At 35.9% G+C, this 27030-nt stretch overlaps 1 protein-coding gene across 8 annotated transcripts in view; it reads left to right on the forward strand.

The window, feature by feature from the left end:
• The window catches only part of VEZT (vezatin, adherens junctions transmembrane protein), a 68898-nt gene extending 44290 nt beyond the window's left edge, over positions 1-24608 (forward strand). For 6 of the 8 annotated variants that reach the window (XM_036085876.2, XM_036085877.2, XM_078076427.1 and 3 more), the window contains 6 exons: positions 2187-2334; positions 6864-7195; positions 10082-10275; positions 14124-14224; positions 15762-15969; positions 19454-24608. In XM_036085876.2, the coding sequence (XP_035941769.1) occupies positions 2187-2334; positions 6864-7195; positions 10082-10275; positions 14124-14224; positions 15762-15969; positions 19454-19968 (1498 nt within the window). In that variant the 3' untranslated portion in view covers positions 19969-24608. Of the gene's footprint in view, positions 1-2186; positions 2335-6863; positions 7196-10081; positions 10276-14123; positions 14225-15761; positions 15970-18374; positions 18845-19453 lie in introns of all 8 variants that reach the window. The other 2 variants (XR_013449315.1, XR_013449316.1) reach the window with 2 other exon arrangements.
• Positions 24609-27030: the final 2422 nt, after the last annotated feature.

Genomic DNA, 27030 nt, shown 5'->3' on the forward strand with positions numbered 1-27030 from the left:
CAGGGAGTATAAAGATCTGTGGCAGGAGTTATTTTAGCATGAGTGGAGTATAGCAAGAGGGCCATCATGACTAGAGCACAGTAAGTTGGGAGTTGGGGTATGAGATGAGATTCAGAGGTAGGCAGGGACCAGAACATATTTACCACACAAAAAACCTTAGGGAATTAAAATAAAAAAGAATCCACCAACTATTTCTTTGAAAAGACCAATAAGTATAAGCCCTCACATGCCTGATCAAAGTAAAAAGAGTAGAAATATACAAAATTAGTAATGGGAATAGAGCTGTAACCATAGATATGGAAGAAATTAAGATAATTATAAGGAGATAATATATACAACTTTGTGGCAGCAACTTTGAAAGTGTAGAAGGAAATGGATAATTTCTTATCAAAATACAAATCTTCAAAACTGACCTAGGAAGAATTAAAAAACTTAAAGAGATTAGATATGTGATAAAAAATATTCCATTTAAAAAAGAACACAACTGGTTATATGTAAACAATGGAAAATTTGCAGCTATAAAAAAGTGATAAAGTTCTTGATGCATGATATCCAAATCATGTTGTTGAAAAAAATGAAGTGTACAGAGCATTATTTACACTATGCTTCCATTTGTGCATAACAGGGATTGTATGTATACGTGTGTATATGTATGAGATTATATGTATCTGGGAGATATATATGAGGGAATAAATGTGTGTGTGCATGTGTACATATATATACATATCCCCACATACACATTTATATTTGGATTTGTTTTTATGTATGCATGTATGCATAAAGTATCTTGAAAGATGCATAAGAATATCTTGAGGGATACTAATAACTGATTACTTTTGCCTTTGCCTAGGGGAATGAGGTGGCTAAGGGATAGGAAGTAGTTTTTACTGTACCTCTTAATACCTTATGAATTTTTTATACCTTACGAATTTTTAATCCTGTGAATATATTACATGTTCAAAAACTAAATGAATAAAAGAAATTTTAACTATCAGGTCCAGATGGTTTTATAGTTTTTCAAAAAACTATTTAGACCATAGAAAAGGTTAGAAAGCCTCCCCTACATCATTTTATTTATGAAGATTCTATAATTGCAGTACCAAAACACAAATTACAAAGAATTAAAACTAGACCAAACTCACAGATGGAGATACAAAATACTTAAATAGAATATTTATAGATTTACTATAGCACTATATTAAAATATTGTTCTATGTATGACTAGATAAGAGTACGCTGGAAATATAAAAATAGTTCAGTATCAAGAATTGTATGCATATAATTCTTTACAAAAACTGTTGAAGGTGGGGTGCCTGGGTGGCTCAGTCAGGTAAGCATCTGACTCTTGATTTCAGCTCAGGTCATGATCTCAGGGTTGTGAGATCGAGCCCCACATCAGGCTCCGTGCTGGGCGTCGAGCCTTGGAGCCTACTAAAGAATCTCTTTCTCCCTCTGTGCCTCCCCCCTCCCCTTACATTAAAAAACAAAACAAAAACTGTTGAAGGGGGGAAAAAAATCACATAGTAAATTGATAGATGCCCATGAGGAAGAGGAAAGCAGAACCAGAACAATAGTCTGTGTCGAACTACAGGGGTAGAACAGGCTTAGTGCTAATGATGCTCTGCAGTGTTCACACTGGGAGGAAGAGAGTTGTCTTTACTGTAGTATACTGAGCCATGATACAATAAAGTACATAACACAGTTTCAAAAGGTACTTGTCAAAAATAACTAAGTTAGTACTTTAGCACTTGTGAAGAATTGAACTTTTAATTCTTTAGATAGATATAAAGATACTTTAGTCACAAGTATCCTGTAAGATACCTGAGGTATGTTAATATAGTAGTTTTTTTTTTAAGATTTTATTTATTTATTTGACAGAGAGACAGTGAGAGAGGGAACACAAGCAGGGGGAGTGGGAGAGGGAGAAGCAGGCTTCCCGCTGAGCAGGACCCTGGGATCATGACCTGAGCCGAAGGCAGACGCTTAACGACTGAGCCACCCAGGCGCCCCAATATAGAAAATTTTAAGATGGGTTTTGTGTTTTTTTTTTTTTTTTTTAATGGACATTCATCACCTCCAGTCAAAGTTCAGAATAAAGACTAGTAAAGGTAATTTTGGATGGTTTCACTGTACCCTTTATACTTTTTAATGAAAAGGCTTTGTTGATTGCCTTAACCTAATTTAACCTACCCCCTGAACTCTGAGAGTGACAATGTAACCAACTACATCTGTGTGGTGCCTTTTAAGGAGCTGGGCCTGGGACTTAGTGAAGAGCATATTTCAGAAGAAGCAGCACATAACCTTACAGATGGTTTCAGCCTCCCTGCTTTGAAGGTAATCTGTGTAACGAAAGGGCTGAACAAAAGATAGATGCACTTGGATTGTGCCTGTGCTATATGAATGTAAATGGTCCACCTGTTCCTTTTTATTGTTTGCTGAATACCATCATTATAATAGCCTTCCTGATGTTTGCGAAGCTATCTTTAAAAGTTGAGAGCATCATAAAGATTGGACGAGGAGATCCTTAAATTTTGATATCAAAAATACTTAAAATTCTTACTATAAGAATTTCTTGCCTTAAATCAGAATTTATAGATAAGTGAATTTACATTAATAGAAAACCAATATGAGTGATTTTATGACTATTTGTTTTAACAAACTTGGATAAAGAACTTATAAGATCTATATCTTTCCTTGGAAAATCTGCATAAAAGGATATATTTGACTATATAAGAATTAAACTTCTAAATGAAAAAAATTGCAGTGATTTTTTTAAAAAGGTAGATATAAGTCTCTCTACATAAAGAGCACTAAATTATGTAAAACCTAGATAAGATACATCAGGTGCATGGACTGGCTGCACAAAGGAAGGAATAGAAATGGCCAATAAATATGATAAAACTTTCAATCTCATTAGTAGTAAGTAGACATTTTGCCAAGGATATTGAAAGTTGATAATATTCATTATCTATGAGCAGAGAGACCTCACACTAATAATAAAAGTACAAATTAGTTCACTTTAGCAGTTAATACCAATCTTCAGAAAGGAATGTGTACTCTTCAGTAATCTTAAGCTTAAAGATTTATCTGAGTAATCAAAATATACTCAGTATGTTCATGATATTCCTACAACAACAAATATTGGAAACAAAAGTTCAGTAATAAGATTGATAATGATTTATGGTACATTCTTTGGAACGAGTGGTAGAAAAATTGTAAGATGGAAAAAAAACAAAGCAAGTTACAAAAACCATGTGTTTGGTGAGATTCTAGTAGTGGTTTTAAATAGTCAATCTGAGTGTCTTTGGATTCTATTTCAGTATTTAGCAAACTCCACTTAGATATTTTAGTTTCTAATCTTCAAAACTTTACTTGATACCATGAAAACCAGTGCAAGTGTAGTTGACAGCATACATATCAAGATCCATTTTATTTTGAGACTGCATCAGTCTCTACATCTTTAGAATTTTCGGATTCACATAAATGTTCTAATTCTTTTGGGTTTTTTTTTTTTTTCCTTTACAATTACTTGAAATTTGCCTTGACTTATTCTTACCCTCTTTCTAACCCATTTCAATAAGTGGCACCATGCAACTTATTAAGCTAGAAACCTGGATACCAGCCTTCTTATCTGTCTTTTTATCCCTTGTATCCAGTCTGTCAGTAGATTCTTGTGTCTCTTTGACCTTGAAAATGTTTAAACCCATCCATTCTATATCCCTGTCTACCATCTTCATTCTAGCCCTCATCATTTCTTACCTAGGCTGCTGCAGTAATTTTCTTACTGGTTTCCTTGGTTCCCTAAAGTTGTTCAGAATTCAATTTAACATAGGGGCGCCTGGGTGGCTCAGTCAGTTAAGTGTCTGATTTCGGCTCAGGTCATGATCTCGGGGTCCTGGGATTGAGCCCCATGTTGGGCTCCATGCTCAGTGGGGAGTCTGCTTCTGCCTCTCCCTCCACCCCCCCCACTAATGCTCATTCTCTCTCAAATAAATAAAATCTTTTTTTAAAAAAATGCAATTTGACATACAGGGAGCCTTAAAAATCGTGTGCTTTGAATCAGTAATTCCACTTCTGCAAAAGATGCTAGTTGTAGCTAAATCCTTTTTGTTCACCGAAGTTGTTTTATAAATTAGACTATAGTTCTTTGACTTTTGCATTATCTTGACACATAAGTAATCTATAACCAAACTCAATGATTGTATTATTACCAGGAGTATCAGCCTCTCCAAGAAGCTTTATCTTGAAGTCCACAGAGTTTATAAACCACTGAAAACCTCTATAATGTTCAAAAACTATGTTTTGCCACCTTGTATAGTTGCCATTGTACCCAGATAAAGAATTTAAAAATGGACTTTGTGAGTTAAATTTTAAAGGAAATTTTAAGTTAAATTTTAAGTTAAAAGCAAGTTAAATTTAAAGGAAATTTCTGTCTCTAAAGAGCAACACTAATTAATTTTTTTTTAAATGTTGTGAAAGATGGTTTACAAATAAATCAGCACCTTTTGTTTTCCTTTGTAATTTTCTTTGTGACCTATAAAGAAAATATCCTTTGAATTTAGATTTTATTGTTCACATATCTCCTCTCAGGAAAACTTAGCAAGTGCTGCACCTTTGGAGAGAAAAGCTACCTCCTCATTGTGCCCTGAGGGGGATGTATATAAAATATTTAGTATAAAGTCCTTGTCTCTCTCTTTGTTCAAATTTTTAACTAGTTTTTTCATCATTATAAAATAGTATGTTTCCTGCTTTAAAAAATAAATCCACATTCTGTGAAAATGCTTTAAATCAAAATTTCCTATTTGCCCATAAGCTATGGTTATCCTGTCATCCAGAGCCACTTCCCTATCCAAACAACAAATGGGAAAAAATGCATATTTCTTAGTTTTGGTTTAACTGGAGAATATGGCAGTGATTCGATAGTCTTTTTAAAAGTGGTGATAAGCTGTGCCAACTTGATTCTTTCAGTTGCTGTGGCCCAGAACTCTGGAATCATCTTTGATAACACTTTTTCTCTCATAAACAATCCATCAGGAGATTCTCTTGGTTCTAGTTACATGGTGTATCCAGAGTCTCACTACTGCTCACCTCTTAACCACTAACCACTGTGGTACAAGCTACCATTAACTCCCACCTGGATTATTGCAGTATCCTTCTGACTGGAGCATAACTGAGATCATCTAACTCTTCTGCTTAGAACCCTTCAGTGGCTCCCCACTTTTAGAGTAAAAGCCAGTTATTTCAGGGACTTCATTGCTTACCATGCTGTCCCTTACTTATTGTACCCAGCCACCCTGACCTTGCTCTTCTTCACATGTCCCAAGTACTATATACTCTGACTACAGGATTTTGTACGTGAATCTACTGCTCCCTGTGACTCTTTTCCCTGATGATAGTCCCATAGCTCAATTCCTTCAGATGACACTTTTATTTTTTTTAAAGATTTTATTTATTTATTTGACAGAGAGAGACACAGCGAGAAAGGGAACACAAGCAGGGGGAGTGCAAGAGGGAGAAGCGGGCTTCCTGCCGAGCAGGGAGCCCGATGCGGGGCTCGATGCCAGGACCCTGGGATCATGACCTGAGCTGAAGGCAGACGCTTAACCAACTGAGCCACCCAGGCACCCCCAGATGACACTTTTAGAGACCTTCCTGGCCACCCCACCTTTCCCTCCTTCTGCCTCTCTCTCCCTTTTCCTCCCCCCATGTATACACACATAAACACACATTCGCTATTCCCCTTCTCTGCTGTATTTTTTCCCATAGCTCATCAGCCAAGAAACTATCTTACTTGTTAGAATCTTTTGCTCCCCCTGCCAACTGAATATAAGTTCCATCAAGAAAGGGATTTTTTTTTTCATTTTTGTAATCTGCTGTATTACCAGCACCTAGAACAGTGCCTGGCATATCCAGGTGCTCAAGAATATGCTGAATGATCAAATAAAGGACTGTAAAGAAAATCATTGTGGTCACAAATCTTAATGGTTAAATAATAAGACTTGCGAGGTAAGCTGTTTATATAAATTCAAGAATTCCTAGACAGTGTGTCTTCAGCAGTTTAGAAATTTGACCTAGCTCAGTTTAAAAAAGTAAGTTAATAGTAAGAGAGGTTTATATTAAATTATCTTAATTCATCATTTGTATAACTTAAAGTTCATTTAATAAAGCGATCTAAGTAATGTCCACTTTCATTGTTGTGAAAAATTATCTTTTTGTTGTCTGCTCTTACTCAGATTGCTTCCTCATGTATTTGTTTATTTGTGGGATGTTGTCCTCATGTCCTCATGTTGAACAGGACTACATCTGGAGAAATCCTTTGTTGATTCAGGGTGTATCTCTCAAGAATGGGTTTTGCAGTTTCTCATGCCAGACATTCTAAGTATGAACACTCTGGACTGATTTTTATGTTATTTCTTAGCTATTTCCTAGGCCAAAATAATGGTATAATTTTGAACGATAAATTCTGGATGCATCACTGACTCATTTCTTTAGACTTCTATAGGTCCATTATTCCTACTGTCTTCTTTACTACTTTGTGTAAAATTTTTAAGTAATTCATCAAGGAATATTCACTTCTAATAGATGTATCTCGTTATCAACACTTTTTTTCTGGGATAGAACTGTTCTAAAGTATATACTGGTATTATATGCTGTATTCGTATTAGGAGTTCTCACATGCCATGACTACATAATTTGATCTAACATTCTTGGCTAATCTTCAGGATTAGTTCAAGCTCAGCTATATTCATTACTTAGGATAAAGTAAGAAATTTAACCAGAAGTTAAGATGAACAAATTTGTAGTTTGTTTTGAATTTTGACCTTTTTTTTTTTTTAATTGATGTAGTCCCTTTTTCTTTTTAGGTTTTGTTTCAACTCTGGGTGGCACAGAGTTCAGAGTTCTTCAGACGGTTAGCCCTATTACTTTCTACAGCTAATTCACCTCCTGGACCCTTACTTACTCCAGCACTTTTGCCTCATCGTATTTTATCTGATGTGATTCAAGGTCTACCTCATGCTCATTCTGCCTGCTTGGAAGAGCTTAAGCGCAGCTATGAGTTTTATCGGTATTTTGAAACTCAGCACCAGTCAGTACCCCAGCGTTTATCCAAAACTCAACAGAAGTCAAGAGAACTGAATAACGTTCACACAGCAGTACGCAGCTTGCAGCTCCATCTGAAAGCATTACTGAATGAGTAAGTTTAGAAGCCAAATAAAATGTCCCCATGATTAGCAAGCTTCATTCTTGTGCCATTGTGGTTGTTGGCTTATATCCTAGCTAGAAAGAAGCAAAATTGAGATATGCAGCATGAAGAATGGTTTATAACTATGAATGTAGCAGAGAAAGAATGATTTGTAGGTACTATAATTTGGGGGAATCATTTATAGTTTTCACTTTGTCTGATTTCAACAGAAAACCTAGAAAGGACAAAAGCAGGTGTTCATTCTGTTTGAGAGCTGAAATGGAGATGTTTACAAAGATTGAGCTTTTTTTAACTCTCTATAAGTAGGGCTCTTAAACTGGACCCTACAATCTGAGAAAAATATCTGCCAGCACTGGAACAATAAGTTATAAGAGGTATTGTTATATATAGTTGAAGAATAATATATTACAATTTTTAAAAATAAATTAAAGTAGATTTGGACATTTTCTGAGCCAGAGGACAAACTTTTTGGCCCAAGTTGAATATTAAAGTGCAGGGTCCATAGTTTATATTTGTTTATCTTCTACTTTGCATGGTATATATTTTTTAAAGATTTTATTTGTTTGACAGAGAGACAAAGCGAGAGAAGGAACACAAGCAAGGGGAGTGGGAGAGGGAGAAGCAGGCTTCCTGCTGAGCAGGGAGCCTGATGCGGGGCTCGATCCCAAGACCCTGGAATCATGACCCGAGCCGAAGGCAGACGCTTAATAACTGAGCCACCCAGGCACCCCTACTTTGCATGGTATTATTGGTACTCTGCCTTGGTCAAATGTAGCATCCAGTCATTCCAGTGACATTTTTCTGTAACAGATACTTGTAGTATAGGACTGGATCAAATGAATGGTTGGGTTCATATTGTGTTGGTAATCAGGAAGGTCATGGGAATTTAATGAGTTGATAAGATTGTAGTTAACGTACCTGACCCTGGATACCAGGCAAGAAGTAGAAGTGGGAGGTCAGGACTCAGTTTTGTAAGATAAAAACAAACAACAAAAACAGGTCAAAAGCATTTGACGTTGGGGCGCCTGGGTGGCTCAGTCGTTAAGCGTCTGCCTTCGGCTCAGGTCATGATCCCAGGGTCCTGGGATCGAGCCCTGCATCGGGCTCCCTGCTCTGCGGGGAACCTGCTTCTCCCTCTCCCCCTCCCCTGCTTGTGTTCCCTCTCTCGCTGGTCTCTCTCTGTCAAATAAATAAATAAATAAATCTTTAAAAAAAAAAAAAGCATTTGACGTCTTAGTAAAATCAAAGGGTTAGTTCACTGGAGTAAGGAAGAATATGATGAACAAGAGTAAGAAATTAAGGTGAGAAAGACATTTTGAGAAAATCCGTTTTTACCCGTATGTCTGAGGTATAAAAGGCAGCTCTAAAGGTCAGGGCGGAAGGGAAATGAAGCAACTGAGGCAGGGATGTGCCAGTGGTCTCTAGCAGCTGTTCTACGAAAGCAGATGAGTGAATGCTAACCGGACGCAGTCCTGTCTCCCACAAGGACTACGGAAGATAAGGCAGTCTCTACTTGAGGGGACAACAAAGGTTGGATATATGTCAGAGAAAACATTTTAGTGGAAAGGTTGTATTGGGCAAAGCCAGAGTCTAAAGAATTAATTTTTGGCAATAGAATCAGAACTATACAGGACTTAATAGAATGCATTAGAGTTAGGGAAGATGGCGCAGGGAAGAAAGAGGCTAAACTGGATGGACATGAAAAAGAGGGGCTTTGTACCTTGGCAGAGACTGTGGATTATGCATGGGAAGGATGTTTAAAAATGAAATATTCTATATATGGTACTATATGTCATCTTTCAAACAGAGTATACCAGTCACAAGCCATATCTGATTTGCTCTATAGCAGCGCTTCACACTAAGTGTTATCTAAACGTTCGTTTTGTTTCACTCGTCCTCCTCACTCGTCCCCTTTGTTCTTCCCAGTTGTGTGCACTAGAGCATTAACCCTTCTACTCTTCTCTCTGCCTCTAGAGTGCTGACTACCAAAGTAATGTTTCTGAGGCATATATTTGCTTTCTCACTTAACCAAAAATCTTCACTGGTTTCAGAGTGTAGCAGCATGGACTACAGTCTGTATAAAACATTCTGTTGAAAGGATTTGCTGTAACCTGATTGTAGTCTGCCTTTCTGTCTTTATCTCTCACTCCTTTCAGTCCAAAGACACTGCATAAATGCCTTTTCCCATGTACCATTTAGAATGACCTTCCTCATCTTTTGTACGTGTTCAGATTTTATCCATCCTTCAGTGCTTCCTCAAAAGTACCTCTTCCTTAGCTGTTCCCTGTCTGTACCCATAGCTGGTAGCAATTTTCTCCTCTTCTGAATTCTTACAATACGGTCTTTATCTTTCTGTGGTATTACACTTTTGTGCTTCTATCCAGCCCGAACGTGGAGCCTACCAGCTGTCTAACTCTGGGCACGTTTCTTCAACTCTCTGGACCCAATTGCTCATCTGTAAAATGGAAATAAAATGTTAGAACTTTTTATGGTATTATATTATATTTACATATATATGCCTAATGTCCCTGATTCAGTTATGTTCCCTATTAAGTATGAAATGAGCTTAATTTATCCTTTCAGTTCATAAATGCCTCATATATGTAAAAGAAATATTGTTGAATAAATAGGTGATATCCTTTGTAAGCTTTTGAAAACATTGTGGTAAAATGCACTTAACATTAAATTTACCACTTAGCCATTTTTAGGCATACAGTTCAGGGGCATTAGGTACATATACTTTGTTGTGCAACCATCACCACTTTCCATCTCCAGAACTCTTCATTTTATAAGCTTATTTCTTAAATAAGCCTTGTGAATTATAAATTTTCTATTTAATATTTTAGAAATCTGTTTCTGTTTTTCTTTATTACTTAGGGTAATAATTCTTGAAGATGAACTTGAAAAGCTTGTTTGTACTAAAGAAACACAAGAACTAGTATCAGAATCTTATCAAATCCTAGAACAGAAGTTGAAGTTGATTCAGCCCCATGTTCAGGCAAGCAACAATTGCTGGGAAGAGGCCATTTCTCAAGTGGACCGACTGCTCCGAAGAAACACAGATATAAAAGGTACCAATAAGAGCTTTCCTTCATACACATTTATCAGACATGCTTACTGTCCTCCAGTAAGATTTTGTTAGGTAGATTTCTTATCTCTATGATGTAAGTGACTTGACAAAACTTCTTAGTTTACTAAAAGAACAGTTGAACTTAAACATACAAATTGACACAATATAAAGTCGGGCTCTTATTTTGTAAACAGTGAATGAATATGATTTGAAAGTTCTCTGAATCCTATACCTCCTTTTTAAAAAACTTAATGAAGGGGTAGATTTTAAAAAGTCTTATTCCGTTACTAGAACTTCCAGAGAAACTCTTTTCCAGTTAGTGTAATAATGAGTTTGATAGCTATAGGCCAGAAATTGAGTCTTGCTTGTAAGGTAGACTACGTCAGGCGTTCATGAATAGTATACCAGCGCTATAATAGGGCAGCATTGTGTATTTTTTACTAAGGGTCTAAAATGTGTTAAGTGCCATTATGTAATGGTGACATCGGAATGCCTTGTATTGCTGGGCAAAAGGGCAATCTTGAAATTTTCCACAAAACCACTTTCATTTGACCCAGATTTTATATTAGTTTTTACTAGTACATTTCACTAAATCATTGTAAATATTTGGCATATTGATTTTTAAATTTGTGGTACAATCCAATACCATGTTTATCCCTTGGACCTTTATGATAATCAGATTTATGTAGAAATTGTATTGCTGCCAAAGATGATTAATGCTTTATCATCCTGTTAGTCATTGTTTTATTTACAGCTAGATCTGTAATACTTTAATGTGTTTAAGAAGCTGAATAAGTCTTTATGTAGTGAAAGTTAACTTTCTTCAAAGGAAATGTTAACATGGTAATCACTGATACATCACCAATAGATCCTTTACATCTGAAATGTAAATGGCGAGTAATTTTTTTCTTCAAAGGGTAAATTTGCCAAGGATTTTTAATATATGCAAACATTTATGCATGTTTAACTTTTTGATGTGACTTAAGTCTAGAGCTTTTTCTTTTTTTAAGGCTTTTGGGGGTGGCTTTTTTTCTTTTCAAGTTTTTATTTAAATTCCAGTTAGTTAACATACAGTGTAATATTAGTTTCTTGAGTACATTTTCTTTAAATGGAAACACTCAGAAGACGACTAGGTGTTTAGAGATGCATCCCATTTATTCCTCCCCTTAGCATACTCTGAGATGTTGAATTTTAGTCACTTACACATGATTGTTAAAACTGTCTCCAAAACATTGGGCAGGTGATAAGCCATGATGTTCTGCATATGTGGCTTTTGCTTATAAGTGATAATGGTACAAATTAAGATATAAGTCATTTGCAAACTTTCCTCACTAAATTGCTCATAGTGGCCATGGCTGTGTAACTTTGAATAAAATGTTTGTATGATTTTTTTTAAGAAGCAGGTGTTTTAGTAGGTGTTAACTCTTTTTAGGTTATTTCAAAACTACAGAAATATCATAAGAATAGTTCAAAGTACCCTTCTTTACCCATATTCCTCACTTGATATTTTACCACATTTGCCTTACCTCTCTGTGTATCTGTCTATAAATTCTTTTGGCAGTATTATTCTGAACCATTTGAGAGTAAGATGCAGACATGAGACCCTATTTCCCCTAAAATCTTCTGTTTGCATTTTTGAAAATGGACATTCTCCTACATACCTACAATATACATCAAAATCAGGATGAGCACTGGTACAATATTGCTCTCTAATCCACAGATCCCATTCTAATTTCACTGATTGATCCAACAGTAATTTTATATGCCCAGATCCAGATCACACATGGCATTTAGCTTTTATGTTCTTTATTCTACTTTAGCCTTTCTCGTCTTTCACGATAAGCATTTTATTAAAAAAAAAATACCCTGAGGTTATATTAAGTTTTTTGCCACTATTAAGCGTATATGTTCCATATGTCCCACTAGTATCATTTCAGATATTTACTCAAGAGATATAAAAATGTAATGTTCACTTGAAAACCTGTAAACAAATGTTTATAGTGGCTTTATTCATAATCACTACAAACTAGAAGCAGTCCAAGTGTCCTTCAGCTGATGAGTAGATAAACTGTTATATCCATCCACATGGAATACTACTCAGCAATAAGAAAGAAAGAAACTACTGATACATCATTAAGATGGAAGAATCTCTAATGCATTGTGTTAATCAAAAGAAGCCAGACTCAAATACTACATAGTCTATGATCCCATTGAAATGACATTCTTAAAACAGTATAATTTAATAGGAACAGCAGACATACCAGTGGTTTCTAGGAGTTGGATATGGAGGGAGGAATAGGTTATAAAGAGGCAGCATAAGTAAGTGTTTTGAGGTGATGGAGCTGTTCTATATCTTGGTTGTATCTATATCTTGGTTGTGGTGGTTATATGACTCTAATTTGTCTAACCTCATAAAATTAGGTACCAAAAAGAGTGAATTTTCTAAGTAAGTAAAATAAAATAACTTAAAATTTTTTCACCCACTAGTTTTAGCATCTACCCGGTTAGTAGTTCTTGCTTGAATTAGGTATTGTGATTGTTGCCAAATGGTAATTTTCTAATTCCATTTTTCCTTTTACACTTATTAGTCAGCATTCTATTGTGAGACAGATAGCCCCCTTTTCCACTTATTTATATCAATATGGATATATGGATTCTTGTTTTATTCTGTGGATCATAATTTGTTAGTATTATATTATTATTTTGTTGCTCAAATTGTCCAAAGTTTAACCAGAGGTGACCCATTCAGGGTGGTTTGTGCCACCATCATTCTTTCTTTGATCACTTCTTTACATCTTCATACTTTCCTTGCCCTGAGCCCTAACATCAGCCATGTGTCCAAGAAGCCCTCAATCCTTTTAATGGAAAAATGGTATTTAGAAACCAGCATGTGGGTGCTAAGTATCCTAAGTATGCTCATAGCCACTGGGATGTTACTGTTTTTACCAATTCCCAGCGTCTGTCCATATATGTTATATACCATGGGTTCACACCAATACCTTCAATTCAGTCCCAATACTACATAGTTCTTTCTGTCCTTCTCCCTATTTGTACCTCCCGTTTCTGATTATGAGAAACTCGGCTCTCGTTATCTTCAATGTTTACTTATTTATTCGATCCCTGTGTGTGAGCAATTGCCTGACAATATGGGCTGTGCCCTAAGCCACACTGCTGCTGACTCACACCTACTGAGAGTCTTTCCCATCCCAGTCCAGCTTGCTTTGTCCACACCAGCCCTCGACAGCCAGGAGTCTCCCCCCAACCCTGGTCCCAACCAGTTATCTATCATTACTCTTGAAAGGTAAAAATCTAGGTGCTTAAACCCTACTTCTTTTTAAGTAGAGAGAGAATGATGAAAGGTAGAGAGCTGGACATGAGACTAAGTAACCCGGTGATTAGAAACTAAACACCAATATTAAGTAATTAAAGTTCACACCTGGGTGATCTCTTCAAACTATTCCTTGTGAAACTCATTTCCAATTCTAACTTCTGAGAGTAGAAATAATATAAGGGAAGTGCAAGATTGAAGTTTATTTTTTGTGGGGAAGAGTGGTGGTCTGTCGTGAGAATGTTCCTGTGCCGTGAACAAAAATTGAGAACCTGTTGTGTGCCAGATACTATGGTGAGATGAAGAAGGGAGAGAAAAACAAGTTACTCCTCCAAGAGTTTAATTTAACTTAAATGGTAAATCTGCTGCTGTTACTGTTAACTTTAACATCCTTAATTTTTTTTATAAATTAAAAGTTATAATCAGAACAAGTTGGACTATGAAACTGGCAAAATATTAGCACTAAGAATGTTTTTTAATTAGATGTTCACTCGTTTCCACATGGTCTGTTGCTTTTTAAGGCAAGCCTGAAACAGTGTGTGAGAATCCCCGGTGTACTGTGGCGCCTCTCACGCAGCCTGCTCTACACATTGCAGACAAAGATCCAATCCCCGAGGAGCAGGTAACGGTGAAAATTGCTTTTTTTCCCCCTAAAGAAGAGTTTCACATATAAGGGTTGCCTGCTTTCTCTGTAAGTGGCGTGGATAATTATTCACTAAGTTGTTAAATTTATGTTTGTGATGAGCTTCAAAATTACAACACAATGTACTGAACTGACATCACATCATTTGTTCTTAATGCCTTGAATTCAATGCACTGAATCTACCAGCAAATTTACATGTTATTTATATCTTATTGTCTATTTCTTAGACACTTAAAAGTGATTAAACACATTAAAAATCCGTGCATTGGCAAAGGTACCTTCTGGGATCCTGGAAATGGGACGAGTGGTTACCAGTCTGTATACATGTGTGAAAGTCCTGCACATGTTGAGATTTGTGCGTTTGGCAGCATGTACACTGTACCTCACTCTAAAGGAACAATTTCTCAATGATTTCATTAGACACTGACAAAGATTTCTTCCGCTTATCCTTAGGAAAACTTCTTTTCCTTTGGTCATATTGTCTACTCAGTTCTTAATTGCAAAAGGAGACCAATTCCGTTTCCTTTAACAAACATTTCTTTTTTAAGATTTTATTTTATTAGAGAAAGAGAGAGAGAGAGAGCACGCAAGTAGGGGGAGGGACAGAGGGACAGAGAGAATCCCAAGCAGACTCCCCACTGAGTACAGAGCTTGACGTAGAGCTCCATCTAACCACCCCGAGACCATGACCTGCGCTGAAACCAAGAGTCGGACGCTTAACTGACTGAGCCACCAGGAGCCCCAACAAACAAAAATTTTGTTTGAAAAAAAAGTACATGACTGAAAGAATATTTCTGAGGACCACATAGGTTTGAACCAGGCTGGTGTAAATGGCCAAAATCACCCAAAGGAACTGTTCCCTTTCCAGCAACATCACTGCCCAGTCACTGGTTGCAGATATTGCTCTATCATTGCTGAATAATAAAAACTCCCTTTAGAACCTCTACCTCTAGAAACATGATCTGCCACCATTCTTACCAGAATGGATTCCTTAAGATGCCTGCTTCCCTTGTAATAAACTTCTGGGTCAGATGTGATCCATGTACATCTGATTAGAGGATCCCAAGTCATTTGCCTGACCCATAACTGCAAGGAGGCTGGATAAGCAAGGATCCTAGTCTGTTCCTGGGAAGTCAGAAAGAACCACAAATATCTACCACAAGAAGACTTAACATACCTGACCACCTCCCCAAACCACCAGCCCTTCTAATTTTGATTGGTTTTGCAGAGCTAATAACTAATCTTGTCTAGATCTATAGAATGGTATCAGAGCAGAAAAATAATGATTGAAGTTATTAAACTTTCTTATCCACAGTCCCTTTTAGTATCAACTGTTAAGTTTTTTTAAGACTTCAATTTATCTATAATAATATGTTTGCTCTGTTTGCCCACCTTTGCTTTAGTGACCTGTGCCAAGTGTCTTCATTTTTTAATCTTGGAGATGGGTAGGTATAAGTTCATGAATGCTACTAGAAAATTGTCTGCTTGAAGTGCTTTTTCTTATATTCATTTTCAGGAATTAGAAGCTTATGTAGATGATATAGATATGGACAGTGATTTCAGAAAGGATGATTTTTATTACTTGTCTCAAGAAGACAGAGAGAGACAGAAGCGTGAGCATGAAGAATCCAAGAGGGTACTCCAAGAATTAAAATCTGTGCTGGGATTTAAAGCATCAGAGGCAGAAAGACACAAGTGGAAGCAACTTCTATTCAGTGATCACGGTAAGCACGGACTTCAGAACAAAAAAGTTATTTTAATGTAGGGGATGCTTTTTTCTTGAACTGTGAATCTTATTTTAACTGTAAAATTCTTATAGAATATTTTAGGGATCTGTCAGCAAGTATAGTACTTTTTCTTCCAAACACAGATCAATATGATCAATAAAAGAGTAGGTATATAATCAAATTGGGAATATGAAATCATACTTTTTCATCACATATTTGCTGTTTTACTAAACTTTATTTGGAATTGGCAGTAAGTTGAATAAATTAGTGTTTTCAAATTTAGTGAATTTGAGATTCTAAACTCTGTTCTCTTTTATGTTGATACTATAAATACCTCAGTGAAGCACCAAATTAATAACTCTGTTCATCACTGAAACAAATGAATTAAGACCTAGGCCAGTTAGCTACATCATTAAAGTTACTTAATTGATTTGAGCACTTTAGTAGATGGGAAAAGAGGAGGAGGTGCTTTTGTGCACACTGTCTCCATGTTTGGATATTGACAATACTGACGATTAGCATTAAACTCCTTTAAGTTTTACACTCTTCTTTTTTTGAGTTGGATTTCATGGGAGGTGAGGGAAGGAATGAGGGGAAGCTTAATATTTGACACTATCAAATTAATTCCTAGTTGAGAATTAACTTCTGTAGATTTCTAAGTAGGGAGAGTGGGATTCCCCTTTTATGGAGTACTTATGTGGAGCCTCAAAATCAACTGCCTTCTTTTCCCGTTCTCTTTCTCACTAGAAGTTTATAGATTACCTATACTTCTGGAAAGTTCCTCAGGTTTCTCTTTTCTTCTCTTAGGAGCTCTACCATTCTCCCTTGTCCAGCTACACATTTCTTGATTTTATCCTTCCTCTTCCCATTGGTCCCCTTTATAGCCCAGGTCCTTATTAGACTGTGCTCATATATTGTAATAGTTTCTTAACTGACTTCCTTTTTTTTTTTTTTATTATGTAAACTCTACCCCCAATGTGGGGCTCAAACTCATGACCTCAAGATCAAGAGTCGTATGCTCTACTGACTGAGCTAGCCTGGCGCCCCAGCTGACTTCTGTTTTCAATACCTTTTTCTTCTAAGCTATCCTTCGAAGATAGCTTCTAAGCTAGCTTCTATCCTTGCAGGCTCCCTCCAGATTTTTCTCAAACAGTAGAGTACATTGATAATGGCTGTCTATCTTTAAAACCTAGAGTGGTTCTCCCTTTCCTACTGTATTAAATCTAAACTCTCTTTCTTACTGGTTTCATGCCTCTCTGTCATATGAGTCCGTCATTTCCAATTATATTTCCTACTCTTTCTAATACAGATATCCTCCTCTGGTTATATTCATCTAATTAGACGATGGTTCCACAAACTTAATTGATTTTATTCATGAAAAACATTCATGCTGGGGCGCTTGGCTGGCTCAGTCGGTAGAACATGCGACTCTTGTTCTTGGGGTCATGAGTTCAAGCCCCACATTGGGGGTGGAGTTTACTTTAAAAAAAAAAAGAAAAACATGCATGCTGATCTCTTTATACCAAGAATTCTGTCTTCTCCACCAAGCTGTCCTTTCTACCAGTTGCTCATCCATGAATCCTCTTCTCCCTGCTGCTTCTCCCACCACTGTAGAGCCTCACACCGGAGGGGCACTGGAGGGAATTGGAAGGAAGTCTTGAGCAGCAACATATGTAGTGGATTAAGAACTTCCAAGAAGCAGCAGTAAAGATAGAGTTCCTGCAACCTGTTTGTTCATATGTTGGGCGTACATGAATCAGAGATTGAGAGTATTGTGTTTTAGGCACTCTTGTTTTCTATGCATCCAGTGTTTTTGTCTTTCTAATGAAATCACAGTCTCTATCAGTAGGGGCTTTATTATCCCCCACAGTGTTCCTTCAGCAAATTATTCATTCAACAAGTAGTTCCTGAGGCGCTGTTCACTGCTGTATCCCTAGTACATAGATCAAGAGACAAAGTCCCTGTACTCCTGGAGGCTTACATTCCAGCAGGGTTAACACTTGACCCTCCACTTGTACGGATTATATTGCCCTATTTAATTAGCAATAATCAGGGATATCAATCAACGTCTAATATATGTTACATTCTTTAAGAACTAGATTTATCGACTAAAAATGTATGGGAAGACTGAAAATAGCATTGTATATAAACCTGTATCTTTATTGTTGAGTATTTTTTCCATATAGCTTTAAAATTATCCTCTTGACAATATGGGCAAGGATATAACAATGAAAGAAATGTGTGTCTTTTTTCAGGTATGTGCTTCTGGTAGTTTACATTTGAAAGGGCAGTAATGGTGATTTTGTTTGTAAAAATAAGTAAAAGCTGCTGATACCATAAAATGCTTTTTCCATGAAAAATTTCAGTACATCTTCCAGAGTTGTTTTCATCTCTGCCTACAGGGGTAAAGTCCGAATGGAATTAGAGAGGGATATTCTACACTGGAACCTGCTGTGGCCATTTTTTCTGTTGTTGCTGCTTCCCTAGTGGAGTTACTGCAGCTTAGGGATCTGTTTCTTGGCAATGGACTCCTTTTACAAATTATTTTTTAAATAAACGCCAGATCTTCAAGAAGCACTTTTCTTCCGTCATGCTTCCTAATATATTGTATTGTACTAACCCCTCATACTGGGAGGAGAGACTGCCTAGCAAGCAACCCACTGCCTACTAACATCAAGAGGGGCTAAATAAAACTTCATTTTCCTTGAAAGGACAACTTCTGCCGTATGGATATAATATTTATGTATTATGCTTTGTACAATAGTTGATTTTGAATACAGATTTTATTTTGTTTTCTATTTTTCTGTGACATTACAAAATGTGTCGAAGTTATGGCTTTACTTTCATCAGGGTCTTGTTAGGTGGTTGGCAAGTAAGTTGAATTGTGTGCATTTTTTTTTTCCATGCTGTTTTAACTTGTAAATATATATGTGCTGAAGAGATGATTATTATCTGGATGACTTTGGACCTTTTAACTGACACATTATCAGTAAAAATCATGCTGCTTATTCTTTCATAAGATGGTTCTCAAACTTTAGTGTGCATCGGAGTCAAGTGTAGGGCTTGTCAACACAGCTGGTCCCCACTCACAGTGTCGGCTTCAGTAGGTCTGGGTGGGGCCCAAAAAATTTGCACTTCTATCAAATAAGCTGGTGGTTACAACTGATGCTATTGGTTTGGGGACCACACTTTGAGAACCACTGCTTTAATATTTTGAATAAGAGAATGTGTGAGGTGTTCATCAAAACCCCATCCCATTTCATTTCTTAGGCATTCTATCTCTTATAAAGTTCTCTGGATTTATAAATTTACATAGATTTTACTAGAAAGTTTTATTTAGCTTTTATTTATTCTTTATAAGAAAAAACTACTGGAAGTTTAAATTAAAGTTTAAATCAATGCTGGGTCCTTAGTTATTATTTTTCTTTCTTTTTTTCTTTCTTTCTTTCTTTCTTTCTTCTTTTTTTTTTTTCCTTTGAAGCTGTGTTGAAATCCTTGTCTCCTGTAGACCCAGTGGAACCCATAAGTAATTCAGAACCATCAGTGGATTCAGATATGGGGACAGTTGGTAAAAATGATACTGAAGAGGAAAATAGTAAACCCTCCACAGCTGACAATGAAATAAGTAGTAGGACTGAGTATTTATCTGAAAACCCTCTAGATAGTACAAATAAAGACAATTCTGCAAATGACGTCTTCCTCCAAGGAGCTGAAGAAAGAGTGTGTTCCCAGTGTGCGAGTGAAGAGGAATGTCAGCAGGCAGATGTAGGTAGCCGGTCCACTGCCCGTCCAACTGCCAGGGACTTCCTTCAGCCCTCCGTTACGCAGAGACTGGCACGGCTCCCGCGGTCCCCGGATTTTACCTTCCCTGCCGGTCTTGCGGCAGAAGTGGCTGCTAGATCCCTCTCCTTTACCACCACGCAGGAACAGACTTTTGGTGATGAGGAGGAAGAACAAATCATACCAGAAAATAAAAATGAGGTAGAAGAGAACTAAGAACCAAGATTTACACGAAGGATTTTAAATTGTTGCTTTTATGCAGGTGTTTTAGCTTCAACACTACATAATCCACTGGAAAGGGAAAATGAGTGTTTACTATATATAAAGCTAAGATGTGAATTTACAGCAAGAACCCTGGTTTGAACAACTGCTCTGAAAATAGTAGCTAACCTGTAAATGGCAAATCTTTTAGGAAAATAAGAAGGTAAGGGCTCTTTTGAATAAACTTGCTGTTTTAATTGCAGTACAACTGATCAATCTTGGGAATTCTTTAGGTACTTCTAATAAGAAACAAATTTATCATTTCTTGCCAGAATTTGCTAAAATGACTGGGATAATTCTATTGCAAGAACATTTAGTATGACTCCTTTTTACTATATTCTTGCAGTTAATAACTGCAACTATTATGTTAATAACAACTTGTTTGTATTTTATTTTTGTTTCTACCAGCCTTAAAGATACAGGTTCTGAATTTAAAAAAAAATTGAATTCATACAATTAATGTGTACTGGGGTTTGGAACTAAAAAGTAGTGTCAAAAATACTGGGATTGTGACATGTTTCTTAACGTTTGCTTGTTCATACCTGTATTCGGTAGTTAATTTTAAGATGTCCTAATAATCTTTAAGAGAAAAACATTGTACTGTTTTAAAAATTAGCCTTTCAATTATTTTTTGTGTTTATCTTATGTTCTTGTTATAACTAATAGGGAATGATGTCAAAGTGGGATCCCTATAGTCCAAGGCCCCATTCCCAACTTTGCAGAAAGTTCTTTGTTTAGGTTTGCCTACAGATAATTGGGTGCCATTAACACAAGCCGGTCACCTTAGCTGCCGATTTCTAACCTGAGGCTATACCCTCTCCACCTTAATGAGATTCTGGAAACATCCTGTCTGCTTCCTGGAAAGCATCCTTGTCTCCTTAGTACTTCATTTACAAACTACCTCTTAAAAGAGGTTGCTTTCCAAATTGTCCAGTGTTAAATGACTGCATTTTCAAAATGTGACATTTTCAGGAGTATAGTACGTCTTGAAACCTATAGCTCTTCCGCACTGACATAGTTTATAGACATTACTTGGGGAAAGTACAGGAATAGTAATTTCTGCTGCTGTCCTAGAGAGGAGATTACACGATGGATATAGATTGTCTTTAGAGAAACATTCAGATTCCTGTAAACTTAGAGCACTTTGAGTTAGTAGTTTTATGTATCCAAGGGGATTTTTTTTTTTTTCCCAGTAATCTTAGGAAATGTATTTTTTAACCTGAGGAAAAACTTGGTTCTGCTTTATATGAATAGTAGAGACCCTCTGTGATTCTGCCTATTGACCAAAAATTCTGGGACTTATCCATAATTAAGCTCTTAGGATTATCTTAGGGTGGGCCTAATTTACCACTTAGCAATAGTTAGCTAAATTTCAAGAAAAAAACAAATTCTTGTTTTGAGACTGACGATTGTATTCATAAATAATAATACTTTCTTTTTAAATTACTTAGTTTGACAACTCCTTTTCTTCTCGGATTTAGAAGAAGCAGTTATGGAAAACCTTGGTAATCTTTCTCTTAATCTGTAACCTTACACAGGAAGAATTAGAGTTTAATAACTTTTAATTCTTTTATTGTATTATTTTTATTATAGCGGTTTAGGAAAAAATCTTAATATCTTATCAGTTTTATTCAGTGCTCTCTGAGGTGATACTTTTTAATTTTAAAAGACTGATTTTAATCAGGAATTCCTAATCTTCCAGTCTGATCTGTTTTATTCACTAGTTGTTAACTTAATTCCATGAAAATTCTACTTGTTGAAACCATGATATAAGGATCTTGGGACTTTAACTGAAGCTTCTTTTTTTGTGTGTAGTTTTCAAAATTTCTTTCATCTTTTAAAATGCTTCTAAGATAAAATATTATCTTCCCTGTGAATATTCCTAATTTTCTCTTATAATAGTCTAAAAGTCAGTGTTTCTCAGTTTTTTTTATGGGGCATCAACTTAGAATAAATTAGAGGTCTTATTTTTACATTTCAGATTAGGGGCCATACTCCCAATCCATTCTTAGTTGGTCATTTTGGAATGAGACCTAGGTGATGTTTATGCCCAGTAAAATCTAAGAACCTCTGTCTAGGACTTTTTCTTGCCATGAATACCTTAGGAAATAAAAACAAGTCAATGTAATTATAATTAGGTACTCTTGTTGCTTTTCTAAGAATATTTCACTTTTTATTGTCAGGCTTTTGACTAGTTTTAATAGTTGCCATCCTCCTTCCAAAAGAAGCCCTCTGGGAAAAATATTTTGTGATGCAACGCTTGTAATTGTGCTTTCCAAATTTTACAATGATATTTTGACCAGATACTTCTTGTTAGGAGTAATATCCTAACAGCTTTTAACATGAACATTTCCATAGTTTATTTTACCAGGACAAACCTAGTACTTAATGTAAAAATGCATGAAAGAAGCTATTTGGGGTACTCCTGAAGACAAGAATTTTACCCTTTGCCTACAGTAAGGAAAGTCATGGCAGTAAATGATCTGGTAATGGTTAATCATACCTAAAATTCTTATTTTTTTCAGCTTTCATTAAAACCCTGCATATCTGGCATACATTGGGCCAGACTTGCTGGTGTTTGATTTGTGATCCTCTGCTTATATTCTAAGTTGTCTGTATTTTCTGACTTCCTAAGTTAAGCCTTCTTTAAAATTGTACTTCATTAAAATTGTACGTTTGAATATATGTAATTAAGAACTGATGTATTGACTCAGGTTTGATTTCTCAAGTTCTTGGAGACAAGTCAGGAGAAACACATTTAAAGCAAACTTCTAAGGAAATTTAAGAATATGGGTTTAAAGCTTTAACACAAAAGGATAACCTTGAGTTTAAATCTCAGATCCATCATTTAAAAGCTATGGGTGCAGCTGACCTAATAATGTCATGGGGAGTTTTTCCAGCAAAAACCAAATTCTCTGGATTGCTAAGTGATGTTGGTGAACTCTGACTTCTCAGAAGTAGTTAAAAAAAAAAAGTGAAACTTTTGAGGCTGAAAAAAAAGATCTGGTTATACGTATGTTAGTAAAATAGGTCAAAAAATTTTTTAAAATTCTCTGAAAAATAAGTAGTACTATTCTGATTTACATAATAAAGGTGGAGAAGCTTTTGATGTTAAAGCATAAAAAGAATTAAATTCTGATACATTTCACAAAATTTTAAGTCAATGGGATGTTAATCAGAAAGAACCCTAAGGGTCATTTCACTCTGTGACCAACTTTTATTTATACACCATAAGTAATATAAAATGTGAAATATTTTGATAAATTATTAGAAATCATGTCAGAAGAAAAGTTCAACTGATTTAGTTTAATCATAATACATTGTTTCCATATCAAAATAAAACAAGGAAACAAGAACTAAATGCCATAAGACTGTAGATGCCAAGAATGAAAACCAGACAAAGATTGATTTATTCTTCCACTTCCGTGGATAAGAACATGTCTGTGTAATTCACACTTATATTAGAAAATGAAGCAACAAATCTATTGGAAGACAAAATATGGAAAAAATGCCCTAAGTACAGTAACAATTTACTTGTCACCATTGACAGGTAACTAACTTGCATGAGTTAATTTTTCATGTAACTGAGGCAAATCCATTTATTCATAACATTTTTTTAGTAGTTGAATAGGAAAATTTCTAGAATGTACCTTCTGCACTTTTTTCTAGAATATTTAGGATCTAATTTAACTTTTTCTTTGTCATCTTTAAGAATATCAGTTCCTATCACGGGGTGATAAACAGAAATGCACCCTCAGGGACTCCTAAGATAGATGAGGTTATGTGTCCTTTTACTCTATGACCCTACGATGCTGTGCTTTGTGAGCTATGTCTCGTTTTCACAGTTTCTCTATCTTCCCTTAAAATCAGCTGTCACTTTTTGCTGCTGTCTTGGGTGCCTGCCTCTTGCACTAGGCCCCTAATTTGCTGCTTCTAATCTGCTGTGGCCTGAGAAACCAGATTGCCAAGCTCGCTAGAATTGTGTCTAAAATAAGAGTAAGTAGACTGAAAGAAGGCTAAGGGGCTTTTTCGGTCAGTTAAGTGCATGGACTTTGTGGTACCCGTTTGGCTGCTTAGCATACATACTTTTGTTTGCCTCTTCATTCTTTACTAAGAACTTGCTAAAAATACTTGGTTGAATATGTGATTGCCATATATTTAAAATATTAATTCAGTTTTTATATATTGATGTTTCTAGGACTCTCCATAAATGAATTCAGCTGTAAAAGAAAATCCAACTACCATCTTTGTACAAATCATTGTGTATATTTTAGGAAAATGTTAAATGTTTTGTTCTCGTTGATTGTTCCTAGTATAGGACACAGACTGAAAACTTAGAGCATTGTAAATGTGACTCCAATTCTGTTCACCAAGATTTATATTCTAGAACTATAGGTTTGAGACTAAACATGCATGGCTAATTTAGGAAGAACTGGCTAACTGAATATTTGGAGAATGACTCATTCTAGATATCTATCTGAGTTTTCTATAGAGCTTAGACCCCTTTAAGCATTACAAATTTTTGGAATAATTTCTGAAGGTAATCCTTTAAAACAGTATGCATTGCTGTCTTATTAAACAGTATATGAAAATCATTTTAATCTTTTTGATGTCAGAATGCTCATTATTAACAACAGTTATTATACTGATAGTCTAATTAGGCACTGAGAGCTATGTGCCCTTTTACTAAATGGCTCCATTCTGCTGTGCTTTTTTCATTTTCTTGTCTTTGTTTCCTGTTAGTAGTTCTGATTCCTCCAATTCCTGCAGTTACTGCTTGCTTACGTGTGCCCCTAGCAGTGGCCTTTCTCCACCTTCGTAATGCTCCTTCTAGTCTGCTTTGGTTTTGGAAACCAGGTAACTAAGACAGCTAGAGTAAATTGACTCAGTGAAGACTAAAAAACTGGATTATACTTAAAACGCATGGATTTTGTATCTATTACTCACTACCTATTTCATTGCTATCTTTAAAATAAGTGAAGTTGCTAAATGCGATACCTGCTCTCCAAATAGACGAGCTGTTATTGTACAAGGGGAACCATTTTGTTTCCATACTTCACCTTCTCTATATTCTGTCCTTTAATTTTTTGGGTCTGATTAAAACCAACCCACTCAAATTAGCATTTTCTGCAGTACTCTCTAAATGAATTGGATACCACATGTTGCTGAGAATTTCTTTGGCTAGTTTGATTTTGTTTTTAGAGATGCATCTTCATTTCTGAAACATGAAGTAGGTTGAGTCCTGGGAAATAAGAAAGCTATCGTTACTGATATCCCAGAGAGCTGAGAAGTAATAAGGTTTTTAGACTCTAGGCAGTTTTACCACAAAGAATTTGTTCTTTGATTGTGCAAGATTTTAAGACAGCATCTTTGTTTTCACTCAGTGAAATATATGTTAAAAGCTTGCCAAAAGTTATCAGTGTTAGATCTAATGATATTGACAGATATATGAATGACTAAATTCCTAGTGTCATTCTATATTTTGCGTGTTTAAGTTATCATTTAATGTTAAGCATGATGATTTTTCTCTCTTGAATGAAAAATAAACATGAAATTTGCATGTTATTATGTTTGCAAGTAAAATTCAAATCTGTCTAGAAAGGGATATCCTGGCTTTGAATAACTTAGTTTTACCAATAGGCTGATTATGTTTTAGTCCATACGTTGATTCATCCATCCATCATATACAGGGTAATTGCAAAATCAGTCTATGGCCATGACTCATCACCTAACGTTATTCATATGCTACTGGAAGGGAATTATGATATAATATTCATTTAAAAATAGATGACCCAAACCCGTTTCTTGAGTTGAGACTGCCATTACAGAATAGCCATGATGCCAAACCCTGGTTGGTGGTACAAGGAGAAAAATTCTCCTTGCGTATAGTTGTGAAAGGAAAGTGATTTTACTCAGTGTAATTGTTATAAATCAAGAAGAGGATGAATTGATTCCAGGATTCACATATACAAAAGCATAACATGAAGAAGTTGATTTTATAGAAATCCTAAAATGTGTGATACATTAAAATGCATATGGTATTTTTTTAAATGCTGTACATTTTAACCTGTCAGCAATTGAGTTAATTTGTTTCATCCCTATTTACTGAATTTCATTCGGCACGTGGCCAGCTAAATGTTATTAAAATAGGACAGTATTTAAGTTGCGTATACTTCTGACACACTATTCTTCAAAGTGAGTATATTCTATGAGTCATTGTAGAAATATATATTTCCCCTCATATTTGTATCTTAAGTAAAGATAAGGGATAATTCTACTGTTTTGAACTTTACATTTTTCACTTTTATAACATTTCCTAAAGGTTGGCTGCCTACAAATGAGTTTATTTCATCTTTGAGCATCTTTTCTAAAACTAAAGCATGTCTTTTACAAGTTTATTTTTTATGATATCCTAAGAAATTAGATATCTTTTTTCCTCTCCCAAGTAAATTTAATTCCATATTTAAGTCAAAGTATTTTCTGCACAGTACTAGCACCTGGCAACGTACAGAAAACTCCAGAAATGCCACTCCCATTCCTTAAAGATTGCTGTATGGTCCTGGTACAGCCCCGGAGGTCCATATGGGTGAAAAGCCCAGAAGTCACCTGAGCTGAAAGCACTCCCAAGGAGTTTGGTTTTGTTTGGGTTTGTTCTAGGTATGGTCCCAGGGATCCCAGATCAAACCAGGCCCCTGGGCCTATCCTAGAACCAACCTAAACTCGCGCATCATTCCTGGAACATCAAGAGTGTGAAGACTGAAGAGAACCTGAGGCTGACTAGACATCCTACGTTCACCAAAACTCACTTTTCTTTGTGTGTGTGCCTACAGTTAGCAAAAATTGGTTGGTTAATCCTTCTACAATTAGAGGAATAACAATGGATAGCAAGATAAAGTCTACCAGACTTTGACATTACAGTAATTTATCACAGTAGAAATGTGAAATGTAATATGGCTGTTACTAATTGCTGGTGGGAGAATTGTTCTTGTAACTTATCAGATCTCTAGCTCTATTTTA

The sequence above is a fragment of the Halichoerus grypus genome, chromosome 6 (assembly GCF_964656455.1).
Source record: "Halichoerus grypus chromosome 6, mHalGry1.hap1.1, whole genome shotgun sequence".
Classification (NCBI taxonomy): domain Eukaryota; kingdom Metazoa; phylum Chordata; class Mammalia; order Carnivora; family Phocidae; genus Halichoerus; species Halichoerus grypus.